At 38.9% G+C, this 21376-nt stretch overlaps 2 protein-coding genes across 7 annotated transcripts in view; both read left to right on the top strand.

Moving 5' to 3' along the window:
• PTPRR (protein tyrosine phosphatase receptor type R) overlaps positions 1 to 21376 on the top strand; it is a 288370-nt gene that overhangs the window by 199651 nt on the left and 67343 nt on the right. The gene's annotated exons all lie outside the window — the stretch shown is intronic.
• Positions 20364 to 20832, top strand: LOC100343129 (large ribosomal subunit protein eL30). The gene has a single exon (XM_002711331.5). It carries the CDS (start codon positions 20453 to 20455, stop codon positions 20798 to 20800), a length of 348 nt encoding a protein of 115 aa, XP_002711377.2. The 5' UTR covers positions 20364 to 20452; the 3' UTR covers positions 20801 to 20832.

Below are 21376 nucleotides of genomic sequence, written 5' to 3'. Positions count from 1 at the left end.
ACTGTTATTGCCCAGCTTTGGAATCAACCTCAGTGTCCACCAAGAGATGAATCAATAAACAAAATGTGGCATACATACACAATGGAATTCTGTTCAGCCATACAAAAGAATGAAATCCTATATTTGTAGTAAAATGGGTGAAACTAGAAGATATATTGAGTGAAATAAACCAGACATGGAAAATGTAAATAATACAAGTGCTCTCTCATATGTGGAAATTTAAAACATCAGTCTGAACTCAGAACAGTGATTACTAGAAGCTGGGAAGAGTGGAAGCAGGGGAAATAGAAGGAAGTTGGATAACAGGCATCAAAAAACAATAAAAGCTAGGTGGTAAAAATAGCATTTTAAGTGTTGAAGTGATTAGATGGATAGGATTAACTGGTAAAGTGTTTGGTAATAATAATAATAGATAGAATAAAAAAGGAGCGAATGCTCCAACATGGGAAGCAGTCCATACAGCAGACTTATGGAATGACAATCATGTTAAGTAGTGCTCTGTCCTCAGAATCATCTCTTAAGGCATTCTGATCTGGCTGAAAAGCCCGAGAACATTTCAGGCATGGAAAGCCAAGACTTTGTGGCAAAAAGGGTCTTCCATGAAGGACCCTTATGGGTGAGACCCCACTGGAAAGACAGGGTCATCAAAGAAGGAAGTATTTTTCTCTGAAGAGGGGAGAGAACTTCCACTTTGCTTTTGGCCTTGTTCAAATACTAAAGGAGTTTGTGGATTCAAAAGACTTCCATAGCCTAGGCAGCTCATGTCAAGAGCCTCTGGTGATCACTGACATCATACATAAGAGTGTTAATTGTTAAATTACCAAGAGGAGTCACTGTGTACTAACTTCCCATCAGGACCCCTGTCCTCAAAAAGTTGGATTATGAGAGTTAATAGTAAAACTTATTCTCAAAGATTTACTTCATTTTAGTGTAATAAGTGGAGAATATTCTTATGTCTCATAAGTCATAGTTATGTCTAAGTGCTCACAAAAGATGTATCATTCTTGGGTTCTTCTTTAAAGTTAATTAAGTTTCAAAAAATGCTTTTAAAAAGTGAAATCCATGTTGAGATGCAATGACTTTGAATAGCCCTCGCCTCGACTGTTGACAAACTTTTTTTTCATACAATTTGTTGAACTCTTTACTTAATATAGAGTTAATCTTCTGTGTATAAAGTTAATTGAAAATAGATTTCAATACAAAATAAAAATGGGAATAGGAGAGGGAGGAGGAAAAGGGGTAAGAGTGTGGGTGGGTATGGTGGGAAGAATCACTATGTTGCTAAAGTTGTAATTATGAAATGTATAAAGTTTGTATTCCTTAAATAAAAGATTTATTTGGTGAAAAAAAAGATAGTCAGATGGACAGCATGGTGGGGCAACTATATGTCACAATGAAGTATTGCATACTTATAGGGATAAGCTGCCTCTAACTAACTCTCCACCCCTTCCCCTACACATTCACGTAGGTATACACATGCAAACCTGAGACCTCAGATGTCTTTGTTTTCTTGTTTCCTAATTCCACACACATAGTAGGAGCTCTGTGAGTATTGACTAAGTGATCCAGTTATCCATACTCATCAGAGTTAGCCTTATTCATATTTCAGCTCTAATTAGACCAACTTGGTTCTAGAAAGGCCAGGTGCAGGTAAAATTCTCACTTGCCACCTCATTTCTGAGGGGCTGATTTCTCCAACCACTTCATGTGACCCCCAAATTCAATAGCCTCTCTATTCTAAGTATATATCTTGTAAACTGAAAAAAGACAATACTGAACCTGCTTTTACAGTACAAATATGCATCAAGACACTTAGGAAAGGAAATTCATGCCTTCGACTGATTCCTTTTTTAAAAAAGAAGACTGGTCTAATTAAGAGACTGCAGCTTCCTCTAGGCGATGCAAGACTTCCTTTTCTTTGAATGCTTCACAGAGTATTGTATGGGGTTTATGTCCTTATCTTTGGTTTCCCACTGTATATTTTAAAACTCCAACCCATGTTTTTTCAGTGTGGAGGAAATTTATGCAAAGTTTTTTTTTTCCCCCAGCCAATTTCCTGATACAGTGATCTTTATCATCTTCACCATGGAAATAATGGTTTGATTTGCTATCACTGTTCTGTTTTCAAATCAGCCTTTAAAGGTGTGATCTCCACTTTAAAACCATATTTAAGAACTCCTTCTACTCTCCTAATTCATGGAGATTTAAATGGGGGGGTCAAAAATTAATAGAAACCATTCCTATTCTAGCAGAAAATCATATAAGGAAAGCGGCTAGGTTCTGTGGCAGTTTATAGTAGAGTGAAGTTGCCTCCAGTTGGATGGGAGGGAATCAAATAGATGCAATAAAGCATTATGGACATACTAGGTATTGGGAGAGGGTCTTATGTATTTTGTTATTTGATTGGATTGAGTATAGGAGTTTAGTTGATGGATGTTTTGAAATCAAGTATCCAGAACTCTTGAAGGAATTGTCTCCCTTGTTAAATGTAATCCTTGGGAGTAGGGAGAGAAAGCGGAACATGCTTGGTAAACATGTAAGAAATGATGATGCACAGGGGTTTCATTTCTTTTTTAAATACAGCCTTCCACACATGACCTGTAGGGGGCGCACAGAAACAACAGTTTGCCCTAACTTGCATCTGAGTAATGTCAGCGGAATCCAGGAATGAGGAAGGTGTCCTCCTGGAATCATTGTTTTTAATTACTATATATCACCCAATTGATTGGTCCTTTCAAGGTTGGAGAGTGTGCACAAAGCCAAATTGTATTAGAATACCAAGTTCTTCTAAAAAATAATGAGTAATTAAAATATGGCTTAAACATGATTAATTGGCCCCATGCATTTCTTCTTCATCACTAGCACTCAAAAAATATTAAACCCTGTAATTCAGTAAATTAAATGTAGCCTCTAGGAGAAAGCACCTTGACCTTTCTTATTGCCGTGGCCAATTACATTTTTGTGCTAATCAATGTGCAGTGTGCACAGGAGCCATTGTGACAGGAAGTAGGTGACCGTATTTTAGAACTAGGGACTTCTTAAAAAGTCGAAAACACAGCATTGTAGAGTTGAAAGCAGCAGTTCCCAAACTTAATAGGGAAATTTTATATCATTATTTCTAGATAGAAAAATATTCCAGAGTCAGTCCCGGAAATTCAATCTCAACAGCTTTGGGGAAGCGTTAGGGGAGAAGCTAGTGGAAGGTGGAGAGGGAGTTCATCTGTCTGCCTATCTATCTGCCTGATCTGTGTGATGCCTGTATACAGATGGCCCTCTGTATCCATGGGTTCTGCATCTGTGGACTCAAGCAATCAGGAATCAACAATATTCGTTTAAAAAATTGAGTCTGTACTAAACTTGTATACAGACCCTTTTTTGTTGTCATTATTCCCTAACAGAGTACAACCACTATTTACAGAGCATTTTCATTGTGTTAGTTATAATAAATAAGTGAGAGATGATTTAAACTGTGTGGGAGAATGTTTGTGGTTGATTTGTGCATATAACACCACTTTATACGACTTGACATCCAGGGATTTCGGAATCCACAAGGAGTCCTGGAACCAATATCCCAAGGACACCAAAGGACAACGATACACACACACACACACACACACACAGTACATTTAAATACATATATTAGATCTTATTTAGATACATGTTTAAATGCTTGTATTTAAATGTCTATTTATACTTTGACAAATGCACATTACTCTGTATTTCTATTTCCACATGTATTTGTTTATTTGAAAAGCAGAGTGAGAGAGAAAGAAAGAGAGCTTTTCTATAGGCTGATTCACTCCCCAAAATCTTGCAACAGCCAGTGCTGGCCCAAGCTGAAGCTGGGAGGCAGGAACTCCATACAGGTCTCCCATATAGGTGCAGGGACCCGACTTAGGCCAGCATCTGATGCGTCCCAGGCAAGATAGCAAGGAACTGGATCAGAAACAGAGAAGCCAGAATGCAAACCAGCTCCTCAATATAGGATGTGGGGATGGCAAGGGGAGGTTTAACCACTGTGCCATAACGCTGGTCCCCATCTCTCCATTTAGAGATTCCCATTTGGGATCTGTGATCTCAGAGGCCCTGGTCCAAGTTCTAGGGATATTCCAGAAACTGTACAGCCAGTGGCAGAGGTCTGGCTGGAAAAGCCATGTTCTTACCCCTTATCTGGAGCAAAACCCTAGAACTGAAAACAACTCACAGCTTGCAAACTGGGAAATTGTTCTAATGGTTTTGTAAAACCAGTTTCACTATTGACTCCACAATACCCTCGACAGTTCTTATCTGCTCAATTCCACTGGGTCCCTATAGCTAAATTTATTACTAAAAGTATTAGGGTCACAGGATGTTGGCACTGGAAGGCACCTTCCTTAGCATTTTACAACAAGGAACTGAGACAAAGCAGTAACTAACTTGTTTACAAAGAACTGCAAGAATCCTATGGGAACCAGCTGTCAGGCCTGCGTTGTTCGATGAGAGAGCTGTAGCTGGATTCGTGGTTGTGGATTATTCCACATTTGGATCCAAAGCAGTGCTTTTCAACCGTGCTCTCCAAGGCTCTACAGCAGAGGTGGCTGGAGGGCCTGCTCCCTTCTCTAACACCTCAGTGAGTCCAGCTCTGCATACATTTGTTATGTTTATTAGCCTTACTGGTGAGGCTTTCTTATATTTATTTTTAAAAATGTTTATTTACTTATATATTTATTTATTTATTAGAGAGAGAGCGAAAGAAAGAAAGGGAGATAGCTTTTCTACTGTTTGACTGCCCAAAATGCTTTCAACACTAGGGCTGGGCAAGGCTGAAGCCAGCAGCCAGGAACTCAATCTGGGTTTCCCACGTTGGTGGCAGGGAACCAAGTACCTGAGCCAGCACCTGCTGCCTCCTGGGGTATACATTAGGAGGAAACAGATCAGGAGTGGAGCCATGGCTCGAACTCGGGCAGTCTGAGATGGGCTATAGCATTTCACCAATGCTGTGCTTAACGCCCTCCTTTTCTCTGTTAACCAAGAACCCTCAGCTATAAACAGAATCGGAGGCCACTGATGTAACTGGGGTCCTCAAGCATGCACCTGGGACAACCTCCGCAGGTGGAATCAGAGAACAGAGAACCGGTTGTACACCAAGGGCAGTTTACAGTTCATATAAACTCACCCAAGTTGGCTATTGGAGAATTTTCTTCAGTATATAGACCCACTCAGTAACTGGAAAATCTGGGTTTTTCCTCATTCCAAATTCTTTGTGATGGAGTGTAAAAACTTAGTATGTTAGGGGAAAAAAAACTTTAGATTTCCTGACTGAAATATTACTGCTTTTCTAAGATTCAGGGGATAATTTTACTCCATTGTGCTTTATTTATTCTTAGTAGAACTTGTGGGGATTGTTTTCAGGATAATGTCAGGATAATTGTTCAGAATTGAGCTATGGGCCAACCCAAGGGCATTCCCCTGGAAACAGTTTGGCTGAAAGATACAAAAGATCTCTCCTCTTATCAAAAATATTTCATCTTAAACATAAAGATAAATGAGGAAGGGTTTGACGTGCGATAAAAATAACAACAAAATAAGTCAGTAACTAAATATCTCATATGCACTTAGTGCGTAGTTAGATGGCAAACAAATCATGTCCCCTCTATAATGGGATGGTGTATAATACAAGGTTCCCTCCTTACCCTGGAGGTAGGGGTGGCAGTCTACACATTTCCTTTCTCAGGAAGGTAGTATTGGCCATGAGACTCTATCAAACATCGATAACTATGAGACCTCAGTATTTCTCCAGCCCTTATTAACTTTTGAATTTTAATGAACTGTACCCAGAATACATTCTTACTATGCAAGTGCTGGAAGTATATTGAAGCAAAGATGAAGATATAGAAACTTTTTCATTGTCTCATCATGGAGCTAGCTACCACCAATGTCTGGTGTGTATGTGTGTATGTATATATGTGTGTGTGTGTGTTTGTATACACACCTAATAGATATTTATACATACACACCACCCATAATAACTGCTGAGCAGTCACAGCACTGGCAGCAATAGCAGCAGGAACAAACACCAACAGTTTGTCACAGCAGCAGTGGTGGCTCTAATTAGCAAGTCAGGAATAACAGTGACAGGAGAATTCTCACCACAACAGCAGCACTGCAGAGAAAGGGGCAGCAAGCATAGCAGGAGTACAAAAAGTGCCTCGGAGGCAGAAGCAGTAACAAGATTACACATAAAGCAGTGAATGGGGCAGAATCTGTGGCCCTGGCTCCTGACCCTAAATTCCTGCCATGCACACCGGGAGGTGGCAGTGATAGCTCAAGTAATTGAGTTCCTGCCACCCACGTGGGAGACCTGGATTGAGTGCCTAGGTCCCAACTTCAGTCCCAGCCAAGCACTATCCAGCCACTGCTGGCGTCTAGGGAGTGACTCAGCGAATGGGAACTCTCTCTCCTCTCTCTCTTTCGCTTTCTCTCTCAGTCTCTCATTCTCTCTGCCACTCAGATAAACAAATAAATAATAAACCAATTAAGAGTTACATAGCATTGATAATGTAATAAATTTTCTTCTAAGTGTTTTGCATATAATATCTCAACTAATCCTCAGCCAGCCTTCCCTACCCAAGGTTTCTGCGTGCACAGATTCAAAATGGGAAAAAAAAATTGCATCTATACTGAACATACACAGACTTTTTTGGTGTCATTATTCCCTAAATAACTAGTAAAAAACTGTTTATCATTTACATTGACAATTTTAGGTGTACATGTTTTATCCATACTTTACAGATGATAAAACTGACATATATACAAGTTAAATAATTTGCTCAAGATCAAACAGTCTTAATGGGTAGAACCCTGAATTTGAACCCCAGGCAGTCTAACTCCATAATCTACCCTTAATCGCTATACTCCTAGTAATAGCTGAAGTAACTAACATGAATTCTGAAACACAGTGTAAGAAATACTTTGCCGTTTATATATTTTTATATATCAGGGATAGGGAAGGTTTTTTCTTCCAAGAACCATTGGATATTTGTGACATCATGAGCCGTACAAAATTGTCAACTTAAAAGTTAGCCTGCTATGGATTTATCGAATATCAAGTTCCTCCTACAGTTTCCTTGGCAGGGCCAGACCAAATGATTTTGTGGGCCTTATAGAGCCTGCAGGCCCGATCTTCCCCATCCCAGTTAGGTGAATAAATTTTGAGAGTGATTCTGAAATTAGAAGAATAGAATGAGAGGATATGAAATACTTTTTGAAAAAATCTCTCACAGTTGAAGTGGCCATTTATTACAACTCCCAATTTACTATCAAAGAAGTATATTTTTGCAAATATTTATGCTCTCTTACTTCATTATTTGTCAACAATTCATCTCTGTTTCTTCACATATCTGTCTTTTGGGGTCTCTCATTGTGAATTCTACAGAATCCTTATTAACCATGCTATTTAATTTGTTATAATTGTTACTTTATAAATGAGCCTCCACATACTTAAGTGCTCAATATGTATTTGTAAACAATTGAACAAAGCAATAAGAAATAAAATTTCAGAATCCACACTAAAAGCAAATATAATTGCACTGGGCTAAAATTGTGCTTCTTCAATAAGAACCCTGTTTAATGCTGATTACAGTGACAAAGAAATAACAAGAATCTAGACACAAACAGAAAGTAGGTATTAGCAATGCATTGTTCTCTTTTGCCTCCTATAACCTGCATCATGAAAGTTTAGTTTACAAAGTATATTTGTTATATTTAATCTGTATGTGCATTTGAGATTACCCTTATAGAAAGACTACCTCTCAAACAAAAGAGCTGAAACCAATAAAATCACTCCAATGCATTAGTAAAAATTTTTTTAAAAGACAAGAAGACATTGAGTCTTGGGTAAAATGTAGGGTCCCCTAACATTAATTTAAATTCTTAGCTCGTTTCAAGTTATTTCAGACTTCCAGGAATAGCAGAATTTAGAAGATACCTATCTACTTTAAATACAAAATAGCTTAAAAGAATAAAAAATGCCCCCAAAGTGTCTTGGGACTTTTCTGCTTAGCATTTCAAGCTTAAGTTTTGGGGACATGGCTTGATTAAATTCCCAAGTCCCTTATCTGCTGTTTAGTCTTGTTACTGCTGTTGCTACTGGTTTTCAACTTGTACACAGGAAACCAGTGCCAATCAATTTTGTTCCCAAGGTGACAGGAAACCTGGTTGGTCAGATGTTGATTGTGTTTGCTGTTCATGCTCCACCCATCATATTTTCTTCCCTTTTGGCTGAACTTAAGACAAATGAATCAGTGGCTGACATCTGGCAGACAGTTTTGGTGTCTTCTCGGTGATTTGTTGACCTGCACAGTTAGAAGAATAAAAATTCAGTGCGTAAAACAGAGACACTCAAGAGAAGTGCTGCCAAGAATTCCTCCTGAGGACTGCATGGAAGGCCCAATGCTTTGGACTTTTTAATTGAAATGTGGATTTTCTTAAGTAATGAAACATCTGCTGAGTAAATATTTCACCTTCTTTACGATGGTGAGTGGCTTACCTCACCCTATTGTAAATTCCAGATTTGAAATGTGAAACAGGGGGCAAGGAAGGGCGCAGAGAATGCTAAGCTCTTTAACAGGTCTCTGCTGTTTGTGATTAATCTGTGGCCACCTGCATATTTCCCTCCTAATGAGCCCTATTCCACATAAACATACCTCTGAACCCTGTGAGAGAAACGTTGACACAGAGAGCATGGCCAATCAGCTAACTCATAATTAAAGCTGAGTGTTGAATCGAGCCAGACAATCTCCTTATCCCCCACGCCACGCTTCTTCTGAGCTTCCTGTTTCAAACTCGTGGTCTATGCTTCCAGAAAAAGAAAAATGACAAACTGTCTACCAGCATTGCAAATGTTTTCAGAAAGCATGTGTTCTAAAGATAATGGCACAAAATGCACTCCTGATTTTCTCAGGCCTAGTGGCCACAGAGATCATGAGAAATGTACAAGAAAATGTTTTTTTCTCAGAATAGGAAGATGCAGGGAGGTAACACTGCAGGAAGGTGAGATTAAGATAAACCGAAAAAGGGCAGGTATGCTGGACCGGATAGGCTTTTCCTGTTCCTAAAATGTCTTGTGCTCTTACACAGGAAAAGCATTCTTATTCACCCGAGGTCTTTGCAAGTCCTAGGCACAGGACCGAAAAGTACCCTGGGTTGTGCTGGTAAGAAGGCAGGAAAGTGGGTGGGAGAGGAAGCGTCGTGGTGGGTCCATATCCAGGACAAGATTCCCAAAGGATGGAAGACAGCTCCGCCTACTGTTCATCCATGCCTCCGTTCCCTGGAGAACTAATTGCTAGTTTGCTCTCATGTCTTGCTATTTTCCACACCAAAATGTGGATGCATTTAAAATTGGGGTCTGTGTGAGCCATAGACTCATTGAGGAACCAGTAAGCACACTCATGCTCTCACAGGGCTTGCTGTCCTTGTCGACCCTGCCACCTCCGATAATCACCCAACTCCCCCAACCCTGCCAAAGATTCCCTTTCTGCACATATGAGAGGACTTCAAAAAGTTTATGGGACTGAGTGGGGAAAAAATAGTTTGTGGGAAATGAAACTAAAAGATAAGTTTATTTCGGAGCAAAGGAGTTTGAAAAAAAATTTTAGTTTGCCTTTTGATTTGCATGACAGTCTATTTGGCCAGGACTAATCTGCTGTGTGCCCACTCTTCTTCCCACCTGCTGTTCTGTATGCCATAGGAAGGAGAATGCCCAAGCAAGATGGCTACCAATTGCTATTGGCAATTGCAAGTTCCCCTTGTGAGAAGCTATGCAGGAAAAGATGAGTTAGCCATTTGGGGGCAGCCATTTAACTGTGTGCAAAGTTGACTGACTCATTCTACTCAAAATTGTTCTCTTGGTCTCCTTAGGATCATTTCAATTCACAAAGCTGAGAGCTCTAGGAGGCGCTACACATAAATAAGAGGACAGCTAAGCATTAGAAATAACAATGGGTAAATGTCTGCATTTGTTTCAGAAATGCATGGCAGGTGCATTTTGTTGGATGATCTACTTTATACAAGACATGCACTTGAAATAAACCTCTTTTGCATGTTTAGAATAGCAAGCATGACTATATGGAATGTCTCTCTATGGCAAAGCCTATCCATTGAATATAAATCTGAGCTTTAATCTGAACCCAGGTGGAAAAAGCTTTTGGGGTCAAAGATAAGAGAACGAGAAAGTAAGATGATTTATTGAGCATATTTAAATATAGAAGATGATTCCATGGCATAATGTTAATACCAATAAGAAAAATGTGCCAGAAGAACTATGCCTCCATGTAGAAAAGGACTAGAAAAGCCTTGTTCTATGTATGCCCATACCTAACATTTATGGAGCAGTGCTTTGTGCCAGTAGAAGATGCATTACAGAGATGTAATAGTATCTCCTGAGATCCATTTCAAGTAGGTACAATCCAACATCTCAGCTTTCTTGATGAAGTCATTGAGACACAAACATTTAAATCAGTGCCCTTGGTCACGGAGCACATCAGCTGCAGAAACAGGACAGGAGCCCAGATCCATGTGGCACCAAAGCTTTTGATCTTATTTCCTGCCTCCCTGGATGTCCAAGGCACCCCACAATTCCTCCATTCGCACCCTCTTTCTGTTGGTAATTGGACTGCATTCTGTGTTTTTTTGTGTTTTTTTTTGTTTTTGTTTTTTGTTTTTTTCCCCAGTGGAGAAATAACTAGAAGCATTCTAAGATTAAATACTGCCAATGGCTTTTGCGGGAGTAGAGTGGATGGTGCCACCCTGTGCCCTGTAGATGGCATCTGTGTGCCACTCACACACAGAGGGACATTCCAGGTCATCAGTAGCTTGGGCTTTTGTTTGCATTCCAAGGACATTCAAGTAGCTTTTTTTTTTTCTTTGTCCTCAAAAATCCTACTTGAGACATTTGTTGCTGTTTGAAGATTTTAAGCCAAATCAAATAAACAAGCAAAGAGCCATATAATGATCCTAAAGCTAACAGTCACCCCGGCCTTCTTCCCTGAGAGAGGGCAGGCCCAACAGGGTCCACCAAATTGGCTCATGAAGCAAAGCATTCCATAGGGCTTTGCAGCGCCCAAGTCCATGGCCCTTTGAAAGATTCTTATCTGATATCCAGCAGAAATGCCTTTATCTTTTCTTGGTTAGTGATGATCAAGATTTGAGTTAGATGGAAGCAATAGAATCTGGATACGTAAGCCTTTTCAGCTTTCACTCTAATGGAAGAATTGACTTTTAGCCCTCTTGCTTCCTCTCCTAGCAAAGCAAAAACGTGATTTCATCCGGGAGACTTTAAGTTCCAATAGAATTTGTACTGAAAAGGGATTTCTATGATAAAGCACAATTTTACTGTACACATAGTCTTCAGGAAAAGATTGGGGGCAGGCAGCTTTGTCAAGTTTGCATTCATGTACCCTGGGTTCCCGTAATGCTGCGCGCTTTATCGGGGGGCAGCCCGGGGCGGATTGGCAGTACATTAGAAAGCACGGTCAGGAGGGGGAAAGCTGGAATGGCGTTCATGTCAGCTGTTTTCCTCCACAGGATACTGGGCGATTCCTGTCCTAACCAGATACTGATTACTTAAAGCTTAGCCCAAGAGTTCTTGTCAAAAATGATTTCCGTAGTGTATTTTGACTTGCTGAGGTCTGAAGAACTTTTGGAATGTATTAGGTGTGGACCTGAACTCCCAAGAACAGTCAGTAACGTTTAGTTAATGAACTCTACCCTCAGTCCGTTTGAACAGATTGTCTAGAGCACCTCGTTTTTATCTCACTCACACCCCTCTGCCTGTCCTCATCTGACACAGGGAATCATTAGTGGAAAACGCGCGCACTGATGCTTCAGGCAGATGAAAGCAGAGGATGTTCAAAAGTCTTATCCTCAAATTGTTGTATGCAATATTTCAAACCTGCGCAAATTGGTATAAATAGGTTTCAGTCTACAAACATATGTATTCTTCTATCTCTCCATTACAATTGCATTCTTGTGTTTTACAACTTCGCTTCATCTTCAATATAGATAAACTCCAAGTATTTAAGTTGTTGAAGACCATTTAAGTGAAAACATTTTATTCACATGAAACAAAGGATTAATGTAACATTCAACTTTTCAAAATATTCTATATTCAACCAGAATGAGAACATACCTAAGGGACATGTGCTTGTATGTAAAGGGGTGGTCCATGAAGTATGACTTTTTTTTTTCTTTCCTAGAAATATAACTCACAATTTTAATACTTTACAGTACTTTGTTGCTTCAGATATCTAGTACTTGATGAGGAGTTCAAAAAGCTGCAAATAATATAATATTTAAATCAAAGTAACATGTTTTCAGTTTATCCTGATGTTTGAGAGATTGTTCAAATGTGAGGGCTGTATAAGATTCTTAAAAAAATTTTATTTTCATTGTTAGCATGAATTCCTACTCACACCAAAAATCTATGAGTATAATTACAGGAAAATCACTGAGTAGTTATCTGGTTTTATATTATAAATGTGCAGTTCATTAAAAAATAAATTCTTTTTTATTATTCTTTTGGAATCAATGAAAAACATCATGATAACCAGAAGAAATAATTCATGTCTAGTCTATCTTAAAAATATCCTCATTGTCAATTCATTTTTTTCCTTCCTACTCTTATGGATCCCTTCCATGCATAGAAGAAATGATGGATGCAAAGAAGGAATCAAAATTAGGTCACTTATGTTCGACCATGTTAGCATTGCCAGGCTTTCTATATATAGGGGACATATCCTGCACATGTTTAATGATTTTGTGCTGCATCCTGTAGTGACTTTGTCAAGATGCCCTAAATGCCCTGTGTTCACCTTTTTTATTACATTACAAAAATTTAACAGTTCAAGCTATTTTTCAAAATCTAAGTGAGCATCCAGTATTTTTGTTTGCTAGATCTAGTGACTCTACCCCATGTCATCCCTTGTGAGAGTTGTTCGGTTGTTTAACTCATTTGAATGTTTATTGAATCTACTCTTGTCATCAGAAATGATGATATTCAGAATAAAGCTTAGAACCATTCCACATGCCCAGGTGACGGAGTGAGTTGAAATTTAGAAGTCTTGCTGGTCTAACCTTCTCTGTTTATTTGAAAAATAATGTGCTTAATTTTTTTTTCCTTTCTCATTATTCAGTCATAGAAACTTGTTTTGGAGATGTAAAAAAATGTCATTATTGAATATCTCAGAGATGAAGTGTTGTCTAGATCAATATTAGGATTGCTATGTTAAGAGATTGCTTGTGAAAATAACGAGTTAATTTATAAAACTATATCTGAAGGAGGATAGTTTGCTAGAGATATAAGGAATATTCTTGTAGGTGATATTTAAAAGGCTGTTTTTACATATTCCCCACTGCCAGCTGCCTTAGAGAAGTGTTGTTGAATATATTAAGTTTAGAGCATTTTAATTTTATCTTTAAATCTATAGAAGTCATTTGGATGGCAAAGTCTTGCAGTGAAAACATGATTACCAGTTGCATGTCCAGAGGGCAGATTGAAGTGTCTTCTATGAGAGACACAAAGTGCTATTTTAAGCCGTCTTCTGTGACTAGTGATTATAGTTGATATGGTAGATACTGCATGGCAGCATCCCAGGAAATGTATCGTGTACATCTGAAGCAGTTAAAATGCTGGTGTATGATGACATATGTAAGTCTAGATTATGGAAGCAGTCGTCTCAAAGTGGGGCATGTGCACCCCAGGGAATATGCAGCATCCTTCATTGAGGCATACAAAGAAAACACCAGAAAAACTGTATTTATTTTCATCTTGCTCTTTACTGTTTCAAAATTTTTAAATGTTTTAGCTTCACAATATTTAACTATAACTGTACATTTATGTCATTTCTAAATAAATTTCAGTAGAGATAACTTAATTTCTTTTTTTAACTTATACGTTGAATAAAGGAAAAATTTTGCAAGTTTGGAGTGCAAATCAATCCCAGTCTTTTCTAGCATGTCCTATTCTAGTGACTCTATCCTAGTATACAAACTTAGAAGCTGATAGAGGGGGATATCAAAGAAGTAAAGCTGCTTTTGTAATATGTTAAATATTAAAGGAAATTTATTTTTGCCACATTTGGCATATAAGAGAAGCCTTAATTATGTCCTTGAAGAGACATTTGCATGAATAAGCAAGGATATAGTATAAGAATGTCCATTGTAACCATGAAAATAATTAGAAATAAACATCTAAAGTAGATATTTGTAAATAGGTATGTTGTATGAGTATATTTATTTATGAGATACACATTGATGCCCTAATAAGAGAAGTTTTCTAGTAAACAATGGAAAGTGGGGGTAAAAGTTACAGAACAATATGGAATTTTATAATGCAATTTATCTTTGTACATGCATGGCTAATTGAAAGGAGAGAACGTGCTGGAAAAGATGAGAAAAGTTAGTGAGCTGTGAATAGAGCCAGAAAATGAAGAGATGGGAGGAACTAAGGGGAAAGGCCCTTTCTTTTTTACTTGTCTCCTTCTGTGTATTTGGAAGCTTTACTAGAAATAAAGTAAATTAATTAACTTTATCACTGAGTTAATGTTCTAAAAATTAGAACAAATAAAGCATTGTTACCCTTGAATTAACATTTACTTATCAGGGATATGTCTACTGAGCATAAAATAAAACAAGACTGAAACAGAAACCATATTACTTGATTAATAATACAGGTGGACACAGTCCTCAAGACCAAGGACTCTGTGTGTATCCACTTCAGAATGACTAACTAGGGCTGAAACTACTGTAGCCCCTCCACCACTATCCACAGTTTTACTTTTCATGATTTCAATTACCTGTGATCAATCATGATTAAAAATATTAAATGGAAAATCCAGAGATAGGCAATCCGTAAGTTTTGAATTGCACACCATTACGATAGGTGTGATGAACTCTCACCCAATCCCCTGTCCCATGAAGGACACGTATCATCCCTTTGCCCATTGCATCTGCACTGTATATGCTGCCTGCCTGCTAAGTCACTGAGTAGCTGTGGTAGATATCAGCTGGACTGTTGCAGTATCCCAGTGCTTGTGTTCACATAACCCTTTCATAGTAGACTAACACATTACAATGCCATGTGTTTCACGTCACATCAGCTTAACACATAGGTATTCTCCCATTTCACATCAAAGTAAGGGTGAGTATAATATAACAAGTATTTTGAGATAAAGGGAGAGAGATCACATTCACATTGCTTTCATTATAGAATATTGTTATAATTGGTTTTATTTTTAGTCATTGCTAATCTCTTTCTATGCCTAACTTATAATTCAAGCTTTATTATAGGTACATATGTATAGAAAGAGTGGCATTGATGTACATATGTAATATATATAATTTTTTTATTTTTGGGGCAGGCAGAGTGGACAGTGAGAGAGAGAGAGACAGACAGAGAGAAAGGTCTTCCTTTTCCACTGGTTCACCCCCTCAATGGCCGCCGCGCTGCGACCTGCACAATGCACTGATCCGAAGCCAGGAGCCAGGTACTTCTCCTGGTCTCCCATGCGGGTGCAGGGCCCAAGGACTTGGGCCATCCTCCACTGCACTCCCGGGCAATTTTTTCTATACATATATACTATATATGTAGCTTCAATACTATTCATATTTTCAGGCATCCACATACCTCATAGATAAAGGGGACTGCTCTATACTTTATAATATAAACACACAGTTATGAAGTTAACATCCCCCAAATCATTCATTTTTTAATTATTTATTTATTTATCTGAAACACAGAGTTACAGAGAGGCACAGGCAGAGAGAGAAAGAAAGAGGGAAAGAGAGAGAGAGAGAGAGAGAGAGAGAGAGAGAGAGGTCTTCCATCTTCTGGCTTATTCCCCATATGGCCTCAATGTCCAGAGCTGAGTCGATCTGAAGCCAGGAGCCAGGAGCTTCCTCCAGGTCTCCCACGTGGGTGCAGGGGCCCAAGGACTTGGGCCATCAGGCCATAGCAGAGATCTGGATCAGAAGTCGAGCAGCTGGGACTCAAACCAACACCCATATGTGATGCTGGCACTGCAGGCGGCAGCTTTACCCACTACACCACAGTGCTGCCTCCCCCGCTCATATCATTTTTGATACTGCACTGACTCCTTTTATCATGATATATTTCCATTCACACATGTAGAGAATTACATAATGGGCATCCTTGCTTCTACCATCTAGCTCAATTTAAAAAATTATAAATAAAATGGCAACTCTGATTTTAGCAAATAAAACTCTCCTCCTCTCCCTTCAAAGGCAATCAGTACTCTAAATTTGGTGTTTATCATTCCCATAAATATTTTTATACTTTTACTTGACAGATATGTATCAGCTGACAAAATATGATAGATTTTGCATAAATTCTGTGCAAATGGTGTCCCACAGTATACATCCTTCTGCCTTACTGGATCAAAGACCTAAATATCAAGGCTAAAACTGTTAGAAGAAAACTCTTAGGAATTGAAAATGAATCTTGATGCGAATGGAATGGGAGAGGGAGCGGGAGATGGGAGGGTTTCGAGTGGGAGGGAAGTTATGGAGGGGAAAAAGCCATTGTAATCCATAAACTGTACTTTGGAAATTTATATTATTAAATAAAAGTTAAAAAAAGAAGAAAACTCTTAGAAGAAAATAGAGCTGTAAATCTTTGTGACCTTGGATTAGGCAGTAATTTCTCAGATATGATACCAAAACCACAACTACCAAAGAAAAATAGATCACTTGGCCTACATCAAAACAAAAATTTCATGCTATATAGAAAATAAAACCAGTTTGTGTGTGTGTGTGTGTGTGTGTGTGTGTGTGGATTTCTATAAGGAGTTGGTCCACATGGTTAAGGAGGCTGGAAAGTCTCATGGTGACATCACAAGTTAGAGTCCCAAGAAAGCCAATGGTGTAGTTCTTGTCTGAAGACCAGCAGGCTCAAGACCCAGAAAAAAGTGATGTTCCTGTTTGAGTCTGAACCAGGAAAAAGCCAACATCCCTATTCTAAGACTATCAGGACAGAAAAATTATTTTACTCTGAGGAGGGTTGGTCCTTTGATTCTACTCAGGTCTTTGATTGCATGAGGCCTACCACATTATAGAGATCAGGTTGATTTAATCAATATTCCATTTTAAATGCTGATCTCTCCCACAAAATTCCCTCACAGAAAACACCAAGAATATTTGACCACATACCTGGAAATCCATGGCCCAGTCAAATGGACACATCAAATTAATCATCTTGATGCTGCCAAAAAGTAAAATGATGATCCACAGAATAGGAGGAATACTTGCAAATCATCTATAAGGGCACTTTGACAAGTATGTGGAAAAATTGAATTAAAAGTATGAGTTTATTTTGGTACCAAAAATAATTGAATTCTTACATAATGTTTTCATAAAGTGCATTTTCCACATATTATAAAACAATTGCACCAAAATTATATTGGGGACCAAAATAAACTCATGCTTTTAATAATTTTGCATGGACTTTTTGAAGTTCCCTCATCTGTGATAAGGTCTAGTTCCAGAATATGTAAATAGCTTGCAACTCAAAAATTAAGACAAATAACTCAACTTGAGACTAAGTAAATGATTTGAATAGACATTGCTCCATAGCAGATCACTAATGGCCTGTTAGCCTATGGGGGAAAAGAGCTCAACATCATTTGTTATTAAGAAAATATAATTAGGGGCCAACACTATGACATAGCGGGTAAAGACACCACCTGCAGTGCCGGCATACCATATGGGTGCCGGTTTGAGTCCTGGCTTCTCCACTTCCTATCCAGCTCACTGCTGTTATGGGAAAGCAGTGGAAAATGGCCCAAGTCCTTAGGCCCCTGTACCTGCATGAGAAACCCAGATGAAGCTCCTGGCTCCTGGCTTCAGATCAGCGCAGCTTCAGCCGTTGTGGCTATTTGGGGAGTGAACAGGAAGATGGTAGACCTCTCTCTCCATCTCTCTGCCTCTGCCTGTCTGTAACTCTGCCTTTCAAATAAATAAATTAATGTTTTAAAAAAGAAAATATAATCAAAGCCACAATGAGATACTAACTCATACCCACTAGAAAGGCTATAATAAAAAATATGGACAATAGGGGCTGGTGGTGTGGCATAACAGGTAAATCTGCCACCTGCAACTCTGGCATTCCATATGGATTCATGTCCCAGCTGTTCTATTTCTGATCCAGCTCACTGTTAATGGCCTGAAAAAGCACTGGAAGGTAGCCCAAATACTTGAGCTACCCATGTAGCTCCTGGCTTCTAGCTTTGGCCTGGCCCAGCCCTGACTGTTGTAGCCAGTTGGGGAGTGAATAAATGGATGGAAGATTCTCTCTCTCTCTCTCTCTCTCTCTCCCCCTCTCCCTCTCCCTCTCCCTCTCTCTCTTCCTCCCTCCCTCCCTCTCTCTCTTTGTAACCCTGACTTTCAAATAAAATAAATAATTTTTAAGATATGGGCAATAACAAGTATTGGCAAGGATGTGAAGATATTGGAACTCTCCTGTATTGCTGATGGGAATATAAAATGGTACAATCACTTTGGAAAAATATTTGATAATTCCTCAAAAGTTAAATCTAGAATTTTCATATGCACAGCAGTTCCATTGAGAATTGAAAATTTATGCCCACACAACAACTTATACATATGTTTGTAACAGAATTTTTCATAATAGCAAAAAATGGAAACAACCCAAATGTTCATCAACTGATAAATGGGCAAACAAAACATGGGATATCCTCACAGTGTAATATAATATACCATAAAATGATAGGCTATTTACTGAGATGATACAACATGGTGAATCTTGAAGACATAAGGTTAGGTAAAAGAAGGCAGGCACAAATGGCCATATATTGTCTGATTCCATTTATGTGAAATATAGAAAGTGAGTAGGTTCATAAACCCACAAAGTAGATTATTGGTTTCTAGGGAACAGGGAGAGGAGGCAATGGAGAATAACTGGCAGTGAGTAGCAGGTTTCCCTATGGGTGAGGAAGATGTTCAGAAGTTGATTGTGGTGCTGCTTATACAATTCTGTGACTTCCTAAAAACCATTTAATTATCTGCCTTAGAAAAATGAATTTTATGGAATGTAGGTGGTATCAATAAAATGAGAAGTATATATAAATTTAATTCTATGTCAAAAAATTCTTTCTAGAAAACTAGATGGGCCTTATTTCTGGGCTGTTCTTTCATTTTATTTGATATTGCTTATGCATGCTAATTTGGAACATTTTTATTTCTGGAAAGCAAAGGATGTATTTCCTACAACAAACATGAAAGAATACTTTGTATTTTAAATTTCAGTTCATTCTTTAAAATTTGTATGATATTTTGCATTCTAGAAATATTATTTCTTACCAATCCATCTGCTTATTGGACATACTATAGGTAATAAAATGTAATATCAAAAGTAAGAATTCCACACTTTGGTCTGCATGATATATGTACTTGGGTTTGTGGCTTTTTGATTTTCAAGGTTATCTTATTATTCCATCTGGCAGTGGATGAGAAAAGAGAAGAAATACAAATGAAGTATTGTGAATGGCATCAACTCAACAAATCCCAGTTACTTGAGAGGAAAGGCTTATTTTAACTATTGGCAGCTATGTCCAATAATTTATATTTAAACATTATTCCTCGTACTAGGTGTCCCTGATAACATGATTGTGTATTTACATTGGCAAAAAAGTGATCATAGTGATCAAATCAAGTGCTCCCTCTTCATTTATCGCAAACACAACCCTTCCAGGTAATTGGCGCCTTCCTTCCTTCCACCTGAGAAGTGATGATACTTTAAATACAATCTGTGGCCACTCAGTAACCCAGAAAAGTCCATGGCTGAAAGGAAGCAACTCCCTACTCTGAAATTCCAAGGTGAAAGGCCATTGACTTGCTGAGGGCAATGGTCATCCTGGTTTGTTCCCAAAGCATCTAACAGACCAAAGCCCACAATTGCATTGACAGGGTGGTAGGCTTTTAAATGAACACTGAACAAACACAGGAATGTATATTTAAAAAAAATTACTGTTCTTGGCTGAACATTTAGGGAAACTCTGGAGACAGTAGATTTTCATAATTTTGACTGAGAGTTCACTTTAGGTAAAGGCGAGCCTTGATTGCTCTGGTTAACGATGCAAGATATCTGCCTCTTATATCAAATGACTGAGGACTTCCACAGGCTTTCACATAGATACTGACTATAATTACTTTTTAAAGTATCTCATTCTTTCTACTAGCACAAACGTTTTCTTGTTGAAAATTTTAACTTAATAAATGTTTGTCTCCAATGACCAAAAACAAAGTCAAAGGTTTGATATAAAGAAACGTGCTCTTAAAAGTCAATGAATAGGGGCATTGTGGGAACTCCTTCCTTTCTCGCTCCCCGGCCATCTTTGCGGCTGCACTTGGTTGGAGGCCGTCCCGCACCTAAGGCAGGAAGATGGTGGCCGCCAAGAAGACGAAAAAGTCGCTGGAGTCGATCAACTCTAGGCTCCAGCTTGTGATGAAGAGCGGAAAATACGTGCTGGGGTACAAGCAGTCTCTGAAGATGATCAGGCAAGGCAAGGCGAAGCTGGTCATCCTCGCCAACAACTGCCCGGCCCTGAGGAAATCTGAAATAGAGTATTACGCCATGTTGGCCAAAACTGGTGTCCATCACTACAGTGGCAATAATATTGAACTGGGCACAGCTTGTGGAAAATACTACAGAGTATGCACGCTTTCTATCATTGATCCAGGCGATTCTGATATTATTAGAAGCATGCCAGAACAGACTGGTGAAAAGTGAATCATGCAACTTTTTCTTTAATAAAACCTGCCAGAGCTTGTTGGTAAAAAAAAAAAAAAAAAAAAAAAAAAAAAAAAAAAAAAAAAAAAGTCAATGAATAGGGCCGGCACCGCGGCTCACTAGGCTAATCCTCCACCTTGCGGTGCTGGCACACCGGGTTCTAGTCCCGGTCGGGGCGCCGGATTCTGTCCCGGTTGCCCCACTTCCAGGCCAGCTCTCTGCTGTGGCCAGGGAGTGCAGTGGAGGATGGCCCAAGTCCTTGGGCCCTGCACCCCATGGGAGACCACGATAATTACCTGGCTCCTGCCATCAGATCAGCGCGGTGCGCTGGCCACGGCGGCCATTGGAGGGTGAACCAATGGCAAAGGAAGGCCTTTCTCTCTGTCTCTCTCTCTCACTGTCCACTCTGCCTGTCAAAAAAATAAAAATAAAAAAATTTTTAAAAAAAAGTCAATAACTTAAGCATGTCTCATTTCCAAACCAGGCTGCGTAATATTTAAATACTCTATTTAGGGTTCATTGTTTGTAGTCTATAAAGTCTTCATGACCAAAGGGCATATCTTATCAGCACCCTAA

Source organism: Oryctolagus cuniculus, chromosome 11 (assembly GCF_964237555.1).
Source record: "Oryctolagus cuniculus chromosome 11, mOryCun1.1, whole genome shotgun sequence".
NCBI lineage: Eukaryota > Metazoa > Chordata > Mammalia > Lagomorpha > Leporidae > Oryctolagus > Oryctolagus cuniculus.
The sequence above is the reverse complement of the archived record's forward strand: the minus strand, read 5'-3'. Positions and strand labels throughout refer to the sequence as shown.

What these genes read in the sequence shown, in the direction of transcription:
- LOC100343129 (XM_002711331.5), top strand. Translation starts at nt 20,453, where the DNA reads ATGGTGGCCGCCAAGAAGACGAAAAAGTCGCTGGAGTCGATCAACTCT.